We start from the raw sequence: 11979 nt of genomic DNA, 5'->3' as shown, positions 1-11979 counted from the left end.
CAGCACCCGCCGCGTGGAAACCCCAGGGCAGAAGGGGCGTCTCGTCTCAGGACCGCTGGCCTCGGACTCCGCAGGTCACAGCTCAGCTGCTGGGCCCGCAGTGCGGCTCCCCCCAACCGCCTCCTTTCTAAGCTCCACCGTGGGGCGGCAGGTGCCGCTACTCGCCCCCCGCCCCGCCCCGCCCCCTACCCGCCCCAGCAGCACTCCCGGGCCGGGATGGGGGAGGTGGGGGGAGGTGTGGTGGAGCAGCGAGACTCCAGTGGCGGCCGCTCCCCTCCGAGCACCCAGAGATCTCGGTGAGGAGGAAGAGGGGGTACAGGGGGCGGGGAGCAGGGAGAGGAAGACCGCAGGGCTCAGTCGCCGAGTTGTGCGCGGCGGGGGGGGAAGGGCGGGGGCTCCCTTCCAGCCTCCGGGGTCTGGGGACTCAGGCATGTAAGGCGAGAGCAGGGGGGTGTGTGACAATTCAGCAGAGGTCGGGATGTACCACGGAGCCCAGTGGCGAGGGGGGGGGCAGAGGACGTGGTCACCGAGGGGAGCCCCCGCCCCCCTTCGCAAAGGCCTACAACTGAGGTTGCAGGGAGAGCCGGAACTAGGCTCGCGGGAGAGGGAAGCGGCGCGTTAAATCCGCCCCCTCCCCGCACCCCACTTCCGAGGGGGTGGGTAATAGAGGAGAGGTTGGAGCCGAGGCGAGGGGGCCCCTCCCTTGCACCTCCCCCCACCGGACTTGGTCGCGCCCGAAATGTAACACTTTCTCTTTGTCGGAGGAGCTCCGCTGTTTCCTGTGCTGTAGCTCCCGTTGCGGCGGCGCCGGAGGCAGCCCTGGCGGAGGCAGGAGCGATGGCAGCGACCGATATAGCTCGCCAGGTGGTGAGTGCGGGGCTTGGGTGCCAGCGCCTGGGCCGGGGGCCTCGGAAGGGCTGAGGGGACCTGGCCGCCGCCACCTCCACCGCGAGGAAGGCAGTGGGCAGCATCCAGGAGCCAAGGCGCGGCGGGACTTCTGCTCCTGGGGTCAGCGACTCAGTCCCCTAGCCTCCCGTCCCCGAGAACCGTGGTGGCGTGCGGGTGGGGGACCTGGTCCGGGTTGCGGGCCGGCGACTGAACTTGCATTGCCCAAGAGCCGCAGTCGGCGCCGCCGCCTCCCTCGCTGCAGCTGCGGCCCCGCCGCTGGGGCGTTGCCGAATGAATGGCCGCACTGGCCGCCGAGCCCTCCGGGTCCCCGGCACCCTGGCCTCGCTCCCTCCGGCTGCCGGGCCGCGCCCCTGCGCCCCGCAGCCCGCCGGGACCCGGGCCTCCTCAGCCAGAGGGGCTCGGGGCTGGGGTGAGCCTGGGGCAGGAGGCGGCGAGTGGTGAGGGGGGCGGGGAGGTGACTGGCTGGGGTAGGGTTTCTCCATATGCATTACATATGTGACTGAGTCTGTGTGTGTATCACTGTGTGCGTATGAGTGCACGCGCGCGCGCTCGCTCGTGCCTCCCCGGGCGGGCGGCGGTGCCCGGCTTGTCTGTGACCCTAGATGAGTCCGCCAGTTTCTTGGAGTGTGCTCGCCTCCCTGGTGCTTGTGTCTGTGTCCGGACGCTTCTCTCGGCGTCTGCTTCTGCTGTGTGCCTCTGGGTCCCATTTGTGCGTTTGTGTGGGGTGCAGTCCGCTGGCCTGTAGGTGGCTGGCTGCGTACTTTGGCGTGTTTCTGAGCACCTGACCAGGGTTTTGCGGGCCTCTGGGCGGGGGGATCTGTCTCCGGTGCGTGTTCAGTGTAACTGGGCTTGTGTGCCAAAACCTGTGGAGCTGGCTTCTTGTTATGGGGACTAAGGAAAATCAGTGCGACGCTTGCAAAAGCGGTGCCGTCTCTCTCTTTTTGTTGGCAGCCGACTCTGGAAAAAAAAAAAAACTTCATTTAACGAACTGAAGTTTTCCAGCCTGGGATGTGCAGAGAAATTATACTGAAGTGACCCGAGGCTCCATGTTTGTTTTTTTAGACCAGAAGTTTCGTTGCCAAGGGAGGGGATGATTCCATTTGAGGGAACAACCTAGCCTTTCTATTCATCCATGGGTATCTGGTATTTTAAGAAGCCCACAATTACCAGCACCCTGAGGTGAGGAAGGAGAGTGAAGTAGAGGTAGGTCAGATCCCATGACACTAAATACTACTTGATGCAAATCTCTGAAACACACACACGCACACACACACACACACACACACACACACACACGGTTTTTAAACCTTGTGGCTTACTTATTTAAGGAAATACTCCATGCAATGCAATTTCAGTGCAAAAAATATACATAGCCTCTAGGTATTTGGTGTAATTGAAACTGATTTGTTTTCAAAATCTGAATCCAGAGTCTGGTAGCATTTCCTCTACAGGAAATGGATACATTTATTCCATCCTCTTGTTCTTGTTTGGAAGGGCAAGGTGATTTCTTTGGAACCTCCCCCACCCCCTGAAAGACCCCAGCATGGAGCTCCTTATGCAGTCATGATGTGGAAGAACCAGCAGAAGGTGGGAGACAGTGCTCTGTGACAATGGAATTTGAGAGAATTCTCTTCTCCCCAAGATTGGCACTGTAATATGTATTGCTTTAGTGTTTTGAGGGTTCCCAGAGTGCCTTTCTGCTCCTCCATTACCTGCATTTTAGAGATGGCATGCCTTAAGTAGAGGAATTAGTCTCCTGGATTACACTTGCTCCATCGTTAGTGACCAAGAAGGACACTAGTGACTTTTCTTGTCAGCTAATTAATTTGCATCGACCTGCCCATACTCTCTCACCAGTCCCCCTAACCTGAATTAAGATTGAAGGGCCGATGTAGCAAAGGGGAACATTCCAGAAGGTTGTGTTTCACCTCCGGCAACCCAGAGATCCCCTTTGTTCTGCAAATGGAGGTGGGGGTGATTTAGGGCCACTTGGCTTGCTTTGCTTGTTTCCAGTTTGCTCTGGCTGGCCTTGCCCTACTGTATGATGAAGAACATAATTATATGCCAGATTCTGAAGCTGAAAGAGCAGCCCGAGCACTTGAGACCTTGTTATCGTGATAAATGGGTTTCTGGGAAAACTGACGTCACTCTCCATGCCCCCCTCCCCCAGCCAGTGAAGCTCTTGTTTATGTGTCATTTGTCTCTCTGCCTGCCTTTGTGTCTGCAAGAAGTTGTAATTCACCAGGGGAAGATGGAATTAACTCCGGAGGCCTTTGGACGTCTGGCTGCTGATTGTTTCTTCCTGGGAATGAGTATCCAGGGTTTGGGTAAAGAAGACTGGAGACTAAACCTAAGTGTGCCTGGCTTAGGAGTTCTTTTTAATGAGCTCTGGGACATGGTGCCCTGCAAGTAGTGCTCTGGTGTGTGTGTGAGGGATGGGCTGTCCTTTCCAGAGTCAGTTGAGGGTCACTCTGGCTTGTAAGGTAACATCATTAGTGACAAAAACAGACCTTAGAGTTGCTGGATAGGATCCTTATTTGGGCATGCATGCAACTTGGAAGTTCAGCTTTTGTGTACATAATACAATCCCATCCCATCTGAATGAACACCACAAAGATTCTGTATGACAAAACTGTTTCTTAATCATGTCCACAAGTGTTTATTTGATTGACTGCTAAGTGTCCAGCACTATGGCTAGCTCTGGTCAACTATACCAGAAAAAAGTAGTAGACATAGTTCTTGGCTTTTACGCTTATTGCAGTCCAGTTGGAGAGACAAATTGTGGACACGGTGAAATAATTAGAGAACTATAGAAGATTCTTGGGATGTTTCCATCCCCAACCCCTGCCTGTGAGGTGGCTTGGGCTGCTATTAATATATACTCTGAGAGGTTCCATGACTTGTCCAAGGTAACCTGGCAAGGCACGGTGCAGCCAGGTAATGGTCTTTCTCCCTAAAGAAAGAGCTTGCAGGGCCTAACACTGCCCTAGCTGTGGTGGGCCTGGGGCAACTGTCCCAGGGCAACCACCTACAGGTGGCTGTACTCTGGTCTTGTTATCAAATGACACTTAACCTTGATTCCCATCGAAGTGCCCTGCCTCAGCCATCTCCACCACCTCGCACTAAAAGTCATATTATACCCCAAGCAGGGAGAGGAAAACCCCAATATTCACCCATACCTCTACTGCGAATACAGCACTGAAGAAAATTTGCATGGCCCCAAATATTAAAAATTCTTGAATCTAGGTCGAGGGTATATGAATGATCATTGTACTATTTTCCAACTTTTCTTTGTGTTTGAGACTTTTCAAAATTAAAAGTTGGAGGGAAGTTACTATGTCCGCCCTCCTCCCCACAAATGCACATGGCCCCTGCCCTCAGGGAGTTTACAGTCTAGTAGTGGAGGCAGACACAAATAACTATAATTATCTTTGTGATGTGCTGCAGAGGAGAGCTACTGCCCGCTAGGATAATTCATTACAAGGGGACCTGATCCAGCAGTGGGCGGGGGTGGTGGGTGACAGGAAAGGCTTGCTGAGGGCTTTAACTAGGAAAAGGGTAGGTGTGAAGATGGGTGAGATCTCACTTCTGCTCCCAGGCTGGGAACATTTCATTTGTTAATTCACGCCCTTTTATTTTCATTCATTCCTTCAACATGTGTTTATTGGGCACCGACTCTGCCAGGCCCTGTGCCAGGTGTTGGGGATATAGTGGTGGCCACGGCACACACGACAGCCCTCTCAGAGCTTCCACATGAGAGGCCGGTATAATCCCCGTTTCCTCTTCATATCCTAAAACCTGGAAATGTGAGTGTTCACAGCATTCTTATTACAAAACTGCATTACAGCCGAGCGATTTGTCTGTATAGTATAATGAGATTTTGATCTGCAGTCATGTGCACAGCATTTACTTTGTAGAGTCTCTGCTGTAAATTTTCGATTAATTGCTGGCTTTGTTACCCAGCACGGCCCCTCCCTTTTTGTGCTGTAAGGGAGCGAACCCATTGCATTAGCCTGAGCAAAACTAATTAGAAAGATAAGTCCCCTGGATAAAGGTATTCCAGAACTAAATAGGACTGATTTCTGGACTTGCCTGGGTTTCTGGATTATCGGAGCCTTGGTTTCATATTAGCATGAACAACTGAGAAGCGCTTTCAGTTGCGTTTACGTTAAAACCACATTCCAGAAAGAAAGAGACAGAGAAAAGAAAAGAAAGAAAAAGAATACCGTAGATAAGTGTAACATGTCTCTTTCAACGATCTCAAAACGCTTCCATCTGTATGATTTCATTTTCCCCAGCAGCTTCCTGGATGAGTATTACTGTTCTTTTCATTTTATGGGTTCAGGGAGACCAAATGACTTAGTCCAAAGTGTTATTGCTGGTCAGTGGATGAAGCAATGAAACACCTTCCAGATGACACAGATTCGTTTTTATAAAAAAAAACTCTGGCCTTTTCATCATGTTTCCAAGAAATAAAAATCCTGCCATGTCCCCTCTTCCCCCTCTTTTCACTGCTACCCCCCCACCCCCACCTCAGTATACTCATGGAGGTCGAGAAGAGTATACTTGGGTGCTTTGAAGACTCTCTGATGTTAAAAAAGATTCTCAGCTTAAACCCCAGATAGCACAGTCATGGCTATGTGTGGGCTTTCTTCCTTCCTTCCTTCCCTTCCTCCCCTCCCCTCCCCTTCCTCCCCTCCCCTCCCCTCCCTCCCTCCTTCCCTCCCTCCCTCCCTTCCTTCCTTCCCCTCCCCTCCCCTCCCTCCCCTCCCCCTCCCTCCCTCCCTTCCTTCCTTCTTTCCTTCCTTCCTTCCTTCCCTCCCTCCCCTCCCCTCCCTCCCTCCTTTCCTTCCTTCCTTCCTTCCCTCCCCTCCCCTCCCCTCCCCTCCCTCCCTCCCTCCCTCCCTCCTTTCCTTCCTTCCTTCCTTCTTTCCTTCCTTCCTTCCTTTCTTTCTTTCCCATACTGCTTTAAATAAAAATCTTGGAGCCACCAGCCACGTAATGATGGATTATTTTAAGTAACAACTGGAGGAGGCGCGCAGAATAAATTTGAAACACAGACCCTTCCTCCTCGGTTTGGCAGGAGGAGGCTTCTGCTGCCTGCACAGAGGAAGGACCACATGCTCGGGAGGGGGAGATACCGTTCCCGCTCCTGCAGTGTCTTCTCATTAGAGGCAGCCATCTGCTGAATTATGCAGCACGCCGTCCGCTGGCCCTGCAGTGGGGTCATCCCTTCCACTCACTTAAAGGTGACTGGCCAAAAGATTCGCGGGCCTTCTCGGGGACAGGACCCAGGGCTCAGGTTTCTCCCGCCAGGGCCCTCTCTGGGTCGCGGGAGCAGAGCTCTGCCTTCACGGCCCTGATGAGGTGTGAGGTCGTGTTCAGTTTCCTTTCGCAGCAGAGGCCCCCAGCTCTGAGCACTGGCGCTGAGGCAGGAACTGGGTTTTTTCATATCCCCTTTAAATGAGACCAGATGGAGGCAGAGGCAAATTCAGGCTCCCCAGAGGACAGCTGGGCATTCATCCAGAAGCCTGTGAGTAAACCTTTTTTTTTTTTCCTCTTTTTAACAGATTGGAGATAACAATGGCCAGAACACCTAGGAAACTCTAAATGGCCTGATTTGAAGGGGATCTGTCAGGCTTTTGTGGGAAAGTTGACCCACCCTGGGCAAGGGTCACCCCTGGCTGAGGTGGAGATATTTTACCTAGAATCTGGCTGGTTGGGTTCGGTAGCCCTGGGGCTCTTGAGCAGAAGCCAGGCTGAGGCTCAGGCTTGAGTCAGCAGTGAGGGAAATGGGAGCTAGAGGCGGGAGAGAAGATGCAGAAGAGGGGCACCAGCGTCTCCTGGCCTCCACCGCCTCAGTTGCCTTCTGTGGGCCAGAGGCGCCTTGGTGAGCCCACGGGCTTCTGGATCATTTTCCATGACCCTTCTCCTCCCGACTGGCATTAGCCACAAGCCCAATGTCCCAGAATTCTAGCAGCAGAAAGAAATCTATGTGCCACTTGAGTCAGCTTTTCCATTTGAGAGCGGCAGTCTGCTTGACAGGGCCCTGGGTCCCAGCACCACTCTCTGCCACTAAATCACTCTGTGACTCGGGACAAGTCACTTCCCGCCTCTGAGTCTCTGTTTCCCTTTTTGTCAAATGCACGGGTTGGGTTAAGTGATCTTTAAGGGTGTTTCCAGCTCTGACATTGTACGCTTCTTGTGTTTCCTCCAGCCTAATTTCTTTCAGGTCCTTGCCTGCTTCTGCTTCTGCTTCTGCTTCCGATCGAGGTGGCGGAATTTAACTCCACCCCTTCCCTGCTTTGACTCCTTGAGCTGGGTGGGGAGACAGCTGTAGAGAAAGCAAGTCTGTGCTTTTAGCTCAGCAGGGTCTCTGGAACTGGAATAGAAACAAACAACCCTTCACATATTGTCTGTCCGTCCGTGTAGGTGTATATAGCTATTGACTTCCTATAAAGGTACATGACAGCTGAATTTTTGTCTATTGAATCCCCTTTTACATGCACTAGGAGAGCTGGCTATTTAATAGAATCGTGCTGTGAATCCTTTTATAGAATGAAAAGCCACTCTGGAATTGATCTGGTGTATTAAAATCCAGAGTTCCATCTATTGGATTTGCCAAAACTGGGCCTTCTCCCTGTATGGTGAGGATGGTTTCCTTTGTGCTTCATCAGGATCCCCTAAGCTGCTCCCCCACTGAAAGGCACTGGGGCCCCTAAGGGGTGCTGCTAGCTTTGGCAGGTTTTATTTCTCCTCGGAAAGGCCCCCAGATTTCTCTCTCCCAGTTCAGGGCATCGCTACTACTGTCAGTTTCCTCTCAGCTCAGCTTAATCGGAGCCAGGGAAATCCTGACGTTTGATGTGTTAGGCATATTGGAGTTGTTATTGTTTTAACCTCTGGGAACTTAGCAGTGCTTTTGTGGTTCTTATAGCTGATAATACGGGATAATAAGTGGCACTCACTCCCTTGGTAACACTGGAGGTAGCAGATAGGGCTATCATCCACCTGATTGTTTCAGCAAGACTTTTTGCTATATGTTTCAGGGTATGTGATTTGAGTTTGACTCCTGGTTCGCATGAATCTTTATAAGAATAAGGCATACTGCATAATAATGTTATATTGTATATAAATATGTTATAATAAGAAGAATAATAAGGTTTTATGGTATTATTGGTAAAATAAATGTTTTATATACAATAAAACTGCCGGAAAGCTGAATACTTCACCAAATTTTCTGGTTATCTGTACATAAAGCAACTTTTTGGCTGTAACTAAAGATTTTGCTAAAATATCTGAGGCCACTTTCCTGCCTAGGAAAGTATCATCATAGAATCTTTAAAAAATAATATTTTAATTCTGATTATAAAAGTAAAATATGCCTACTGTAGAAAATTTGGAAAACAGAAAAGCAGCAGCTCCTACAGCCCCTCCAAGCCAAAAGCAACCATTCTCACCATTTTGGTATATATTCTTCCAAGCTTTTAAAAATGCATACATACTTTTTTTCCTCATGATTGGGATGATCCTGTATACACAGGGTATTGTTTTTTATCTAACAGTATTTGGTAATCATTTTCCTATGCCATTAAGTATTCTTAGAATATCTATATATATTTTTTTTTAATTTATTTATTTACTTATTTACTTTTGGCTGTGTTGGGTCTTCGTTTCTGTGCGAGGGCTTTCTCTAGTTGCGGCGAGCGGGGGCCACTCTTCATTGCGGTGCGCGGGCCTCTCGTTATCGTGGCCTCTCTTGTTGCGGAGCGCAGGCTCCAGACGCGCAGGCTCAGTAATTGTGGCTCACGGGCCCAGTTGCTTCGCGGCATGTGGGATCTTCCCAGACCAGGGCTCGAACCCGTGTCCCCTGCATTGGCAGGCAGATTCTCAACCACTGCGCCACCAGGGAAGCCCCTTAGAATATATTTTTATCAGCCGTTTAATATTCCATCATGCATCATTGAACTATTCATTGAGTTTGAGCGTCCTGAAGATTTGCAGGGTCTCTCAGAGATTGATATTCAGAGCTGGGGAGGGAGATAGAGGAAGGGAAGGTGTGAGAGATCAGGCCCACCAGTAAGTGACACATGGGGCTGCTGGAGAGAATCCTATTTCAGTGTTTCTGTCCTTTCCTAGCATCTTTGTGCCAAGGCCAGAGGAGAAAGTTGGGGACAAGCCCGGTCTTTGGCCATGGGTTCCAAACTTTTTGTTTTGGTCTTGTCCTTCAGAATGACAGCTACTAACTTGACCACCCCAGTTTTTTTTTCCACCCCAGTTTTAAACGGAGGCCAGAAATTCTCCATCGACACAGATGCGCCCTCAGTTTCCGGAGGCTTCTTACATGGCTTGCGTCCTATGCCATAAAGGTTGGAAGGTGGGGAGGGGGGCGGGGGTTACCCACTTGGGTGCTTATGGGACCCTTTATTTTCAGAATCACAGCAAGGGGAGAACGATACACAGCTGGAACTGCCCTCACTCGTTCTTCATAACACGAACCTCCGACTATTCAATTAAAACGCGCAATTGGTGTGTCCTCGGGTGAGGAGGCGGAAGAGAAAGAGAGCGTTGTTTCTGCCTGTGATATGAAATGTGGTATAACGTATTTCAAGACCGCAGGTGACTGCAGATGAGGAGAAACAGGAAATGTAATTGGGGAGGGGAGTGGGGCCTCTCCCAGTTCTCAGGAGCACGCTTTCATTTTTGTCTTCCTTTTAGCTCCTCTCAGACTCTGCAGCCTAATTACCCCTGCTGCAAAGCTGAGCCAGAACTCTCTTTTCGTGTATTAAAAATGTTTTTTAAATTACACAGGTAATGTGTGAATACATTCATGCTGTAAAAGAATCAAACAATGCAGAAGCACACTGACTACCCCCCTGAGTAAGCCCCTAGTTCCAGTCCCCTCCCCTGAGGTACCCTGAGTTCTAGGTGTGGTGGGTGGCTTTTTAGTCTCCTTTCTCTCACATACATTTAAGTGCACATACACACGGAGGGTTTTTTTGCATATATGGCCTCATACTGTGCTTATTGTTCTACAGCTTCTTTTTTTCTATATTATAATATGTCTTGGAGATATTCTGATCAGTACCTATAGACCTACTGCATTCTTTTTTTTTATTATTGGAGTATAGTTGATTTACAATGTTGTGTTAGTTTCAGGTGTACAGCAAATGAATCAGTTATACATACACATATATCCACTCTCTTTTAGATTCTTTTCCTATAGAGGCCATTACAGAGTATTGAGTAGAGTTCCCTGTGCTATACAGTAGGGCCTTACTAGTTAACTGTTTTATATATAGTAGTGTGTATATGTCCATCCCAGTCTCCCAATATATCCCTCCCCGCCCTTACCCCCTGGTAACCATGAGTTTGTTTTCTACATCTGTGACTCGGTTTCTAGACCTACTTCATTCTTCTTAATGGCTGTGGAATATTCCAGCATATGCACGTACCGTAATTTAGTTAACTGTTTGGTTTTTCTGTCACAACCTATGAAACACCCGAACGAACTTTTTGGCCAACCCAATATTTTTCCCATTGTCGGACATTTAGGTTTTTTTTTTCTAGGTTTTCAGTATTATAAATAATTCTGTAATGAGTTTCCTTGTACTGTACATGGACCTTTGTACAGGCATGTGAGTCTCTCTAGAGTAGATCCCGAGGGGAGGTTGCAGGTCACGGGAGATGGGCCATTTAACATTTTGGTGGCTGTGGCCTTTCTAGCCTCTCAGTTCAAAGCGTCAAACGTGGTACCACCTGCTACTCAAGATGGTAACTTAAGATTTTAGTGTCAGACGTCCTGGGCCAAGTTGCCAGTTCCATCTCCTTTTGTGCACTTTGTAATCCAGGGAACATTCAATTAACTGCAATCAAAGCAGTCAGGTCCTCAATTAATCAGGCCACGTGAAGGAGAAAGAGGAAAGAGCTAAGCTATCAGAGGTTTAGAGAGGGAAGAGGGAAGAAACTTCCAGGGGCTGTCCTGGGGTCAGTGTCCATTCAGCCCAATGTCCTGTCCTTTTCACCGTTACGTATTTACCTCTGAACAATGAGGACTGATATTCATAACGGTGACCTTGACATCTAAGATTCATCAAAGCAGGAGTGAATGGTGCTCGCTAGGCAGGATTTCCTAAAGCAGGAACTGCATATACAAATTCATTTTCGAAGCTTTCTCAACTACAAGGATTGAGATATACAGTTTGCTGCTTTAAATCTTGATTGGCAAGAAAGACACATTACCCAGATTCCATGTTCCATAGTCCCCAAACCTTCCAGTTAACTTAGGTGTATTGGACACCGGGTAAAAAGATACAGAAGAAAAAAGGATTCTAAAAGTTACCAGTGGACTTTACCAAATCCAGACCAATGGTCGTTTCTCTGTAATCCTTCCTGACTTCAATCTTGGCCCCTGGTGATAGAAAACTATTGGGTCATCTCTTACTTTTCTGATCATCCTCCCGCCCCTTGGAAGAATTCTTTTCATCTTCCCATTCCTTACTTGTGGGCATTGCTTATATTCAGTCCTTAGTTCTTTTCTCCCTGTACTGTCTCTTGAAGAACACATCCAGTTTCATACCTCTCACTGCTAAATTTATATCTCAGTCCTGAATTCTCCCTGAGCCTACAATCCCATATTGCTAAGTACTTAGTGGGTAGATGTGTCACCATAAAATCAAAACTATCTTGTTTTCTTTAATATAGAAAATGCTTTTACAAATCCAGAAGAGAAAGACAAGCACCCATTTTAAGAAAATGGACAAAGACGTGAATAGGCAACTCACATATACATAGACACAATACACATATATAGTTGAACAATAAAAAAAGTTCACTCTCACTAATAAAATGCAAATGAAGTTACATGATGCCAGTTTGCAATGATTCAATTCACAATGGTTAAAAAGCCTCAAACTCAGTGCTGGTCTAAGTATGTGTAAACAGACAGTCTCGCATACTGGCGTTAGAAATAGACATTTGTAATATTCTCTGTTGAATGATTTCTCAGTGTGTACCAAAGTCTTTCCAATGTGTGTGGCCTTGGACCCAGCAGGCTTTAATTCTAGGAATTTA

At 48.8% G+C, this 11979-nt stretch overlaps 1 protein-coding gene across 6 annotated transcripts in view; it reads left to right on the top strand.

Moving 5' to 3' along the window:
* Positions 1-277: 277 nt before the first annotated feature.
* Positions 278-11979, top strand: part of SEPTIN6 (septin 6) — a 69605-nt gene continuing 57903 nt past the window's right edge. For 2 of the 6 annotated variants that reach the window (XM_057537550.1, XM_057537551.1), the window contains exon 1: positions 6342-6442. In XM_057537550.1, the coding sequence (XP_057393533.1) occupies positions 6383-6442 (60 nt within the window). In that variant the 5' untranslated portion in view covers positions 6342-6382. Of the gene's footprint in view, positions 297-764; positions 868-6337; positions 6443-11979 lie in introns of those variants that run through there. The other 4 variants (XM_007178593.3, XM_007178592.3, XM_057537549.1 and 1 more) reach the window with 3 other exon arrangements.

Source organism: Balaenoptera acutorostrata, chromosome X (assembly GCF_949987535.1).
Source record: "Balaenoptera acutorostrata chromosome X, mBalAcu1.1, whole genome shotgun sequence".
Taxonomy (NCBI): domain Eukaryota; kingdom Metazoa; phylum Chordata; class Mammalia; order Artiodactyla; family Balaenopteridae; genus Balaenoptera; species Balaenoptera acutorostrata.
This window is presented reverse-complemented; position numbering and strand designations above follow the sequence as displayed.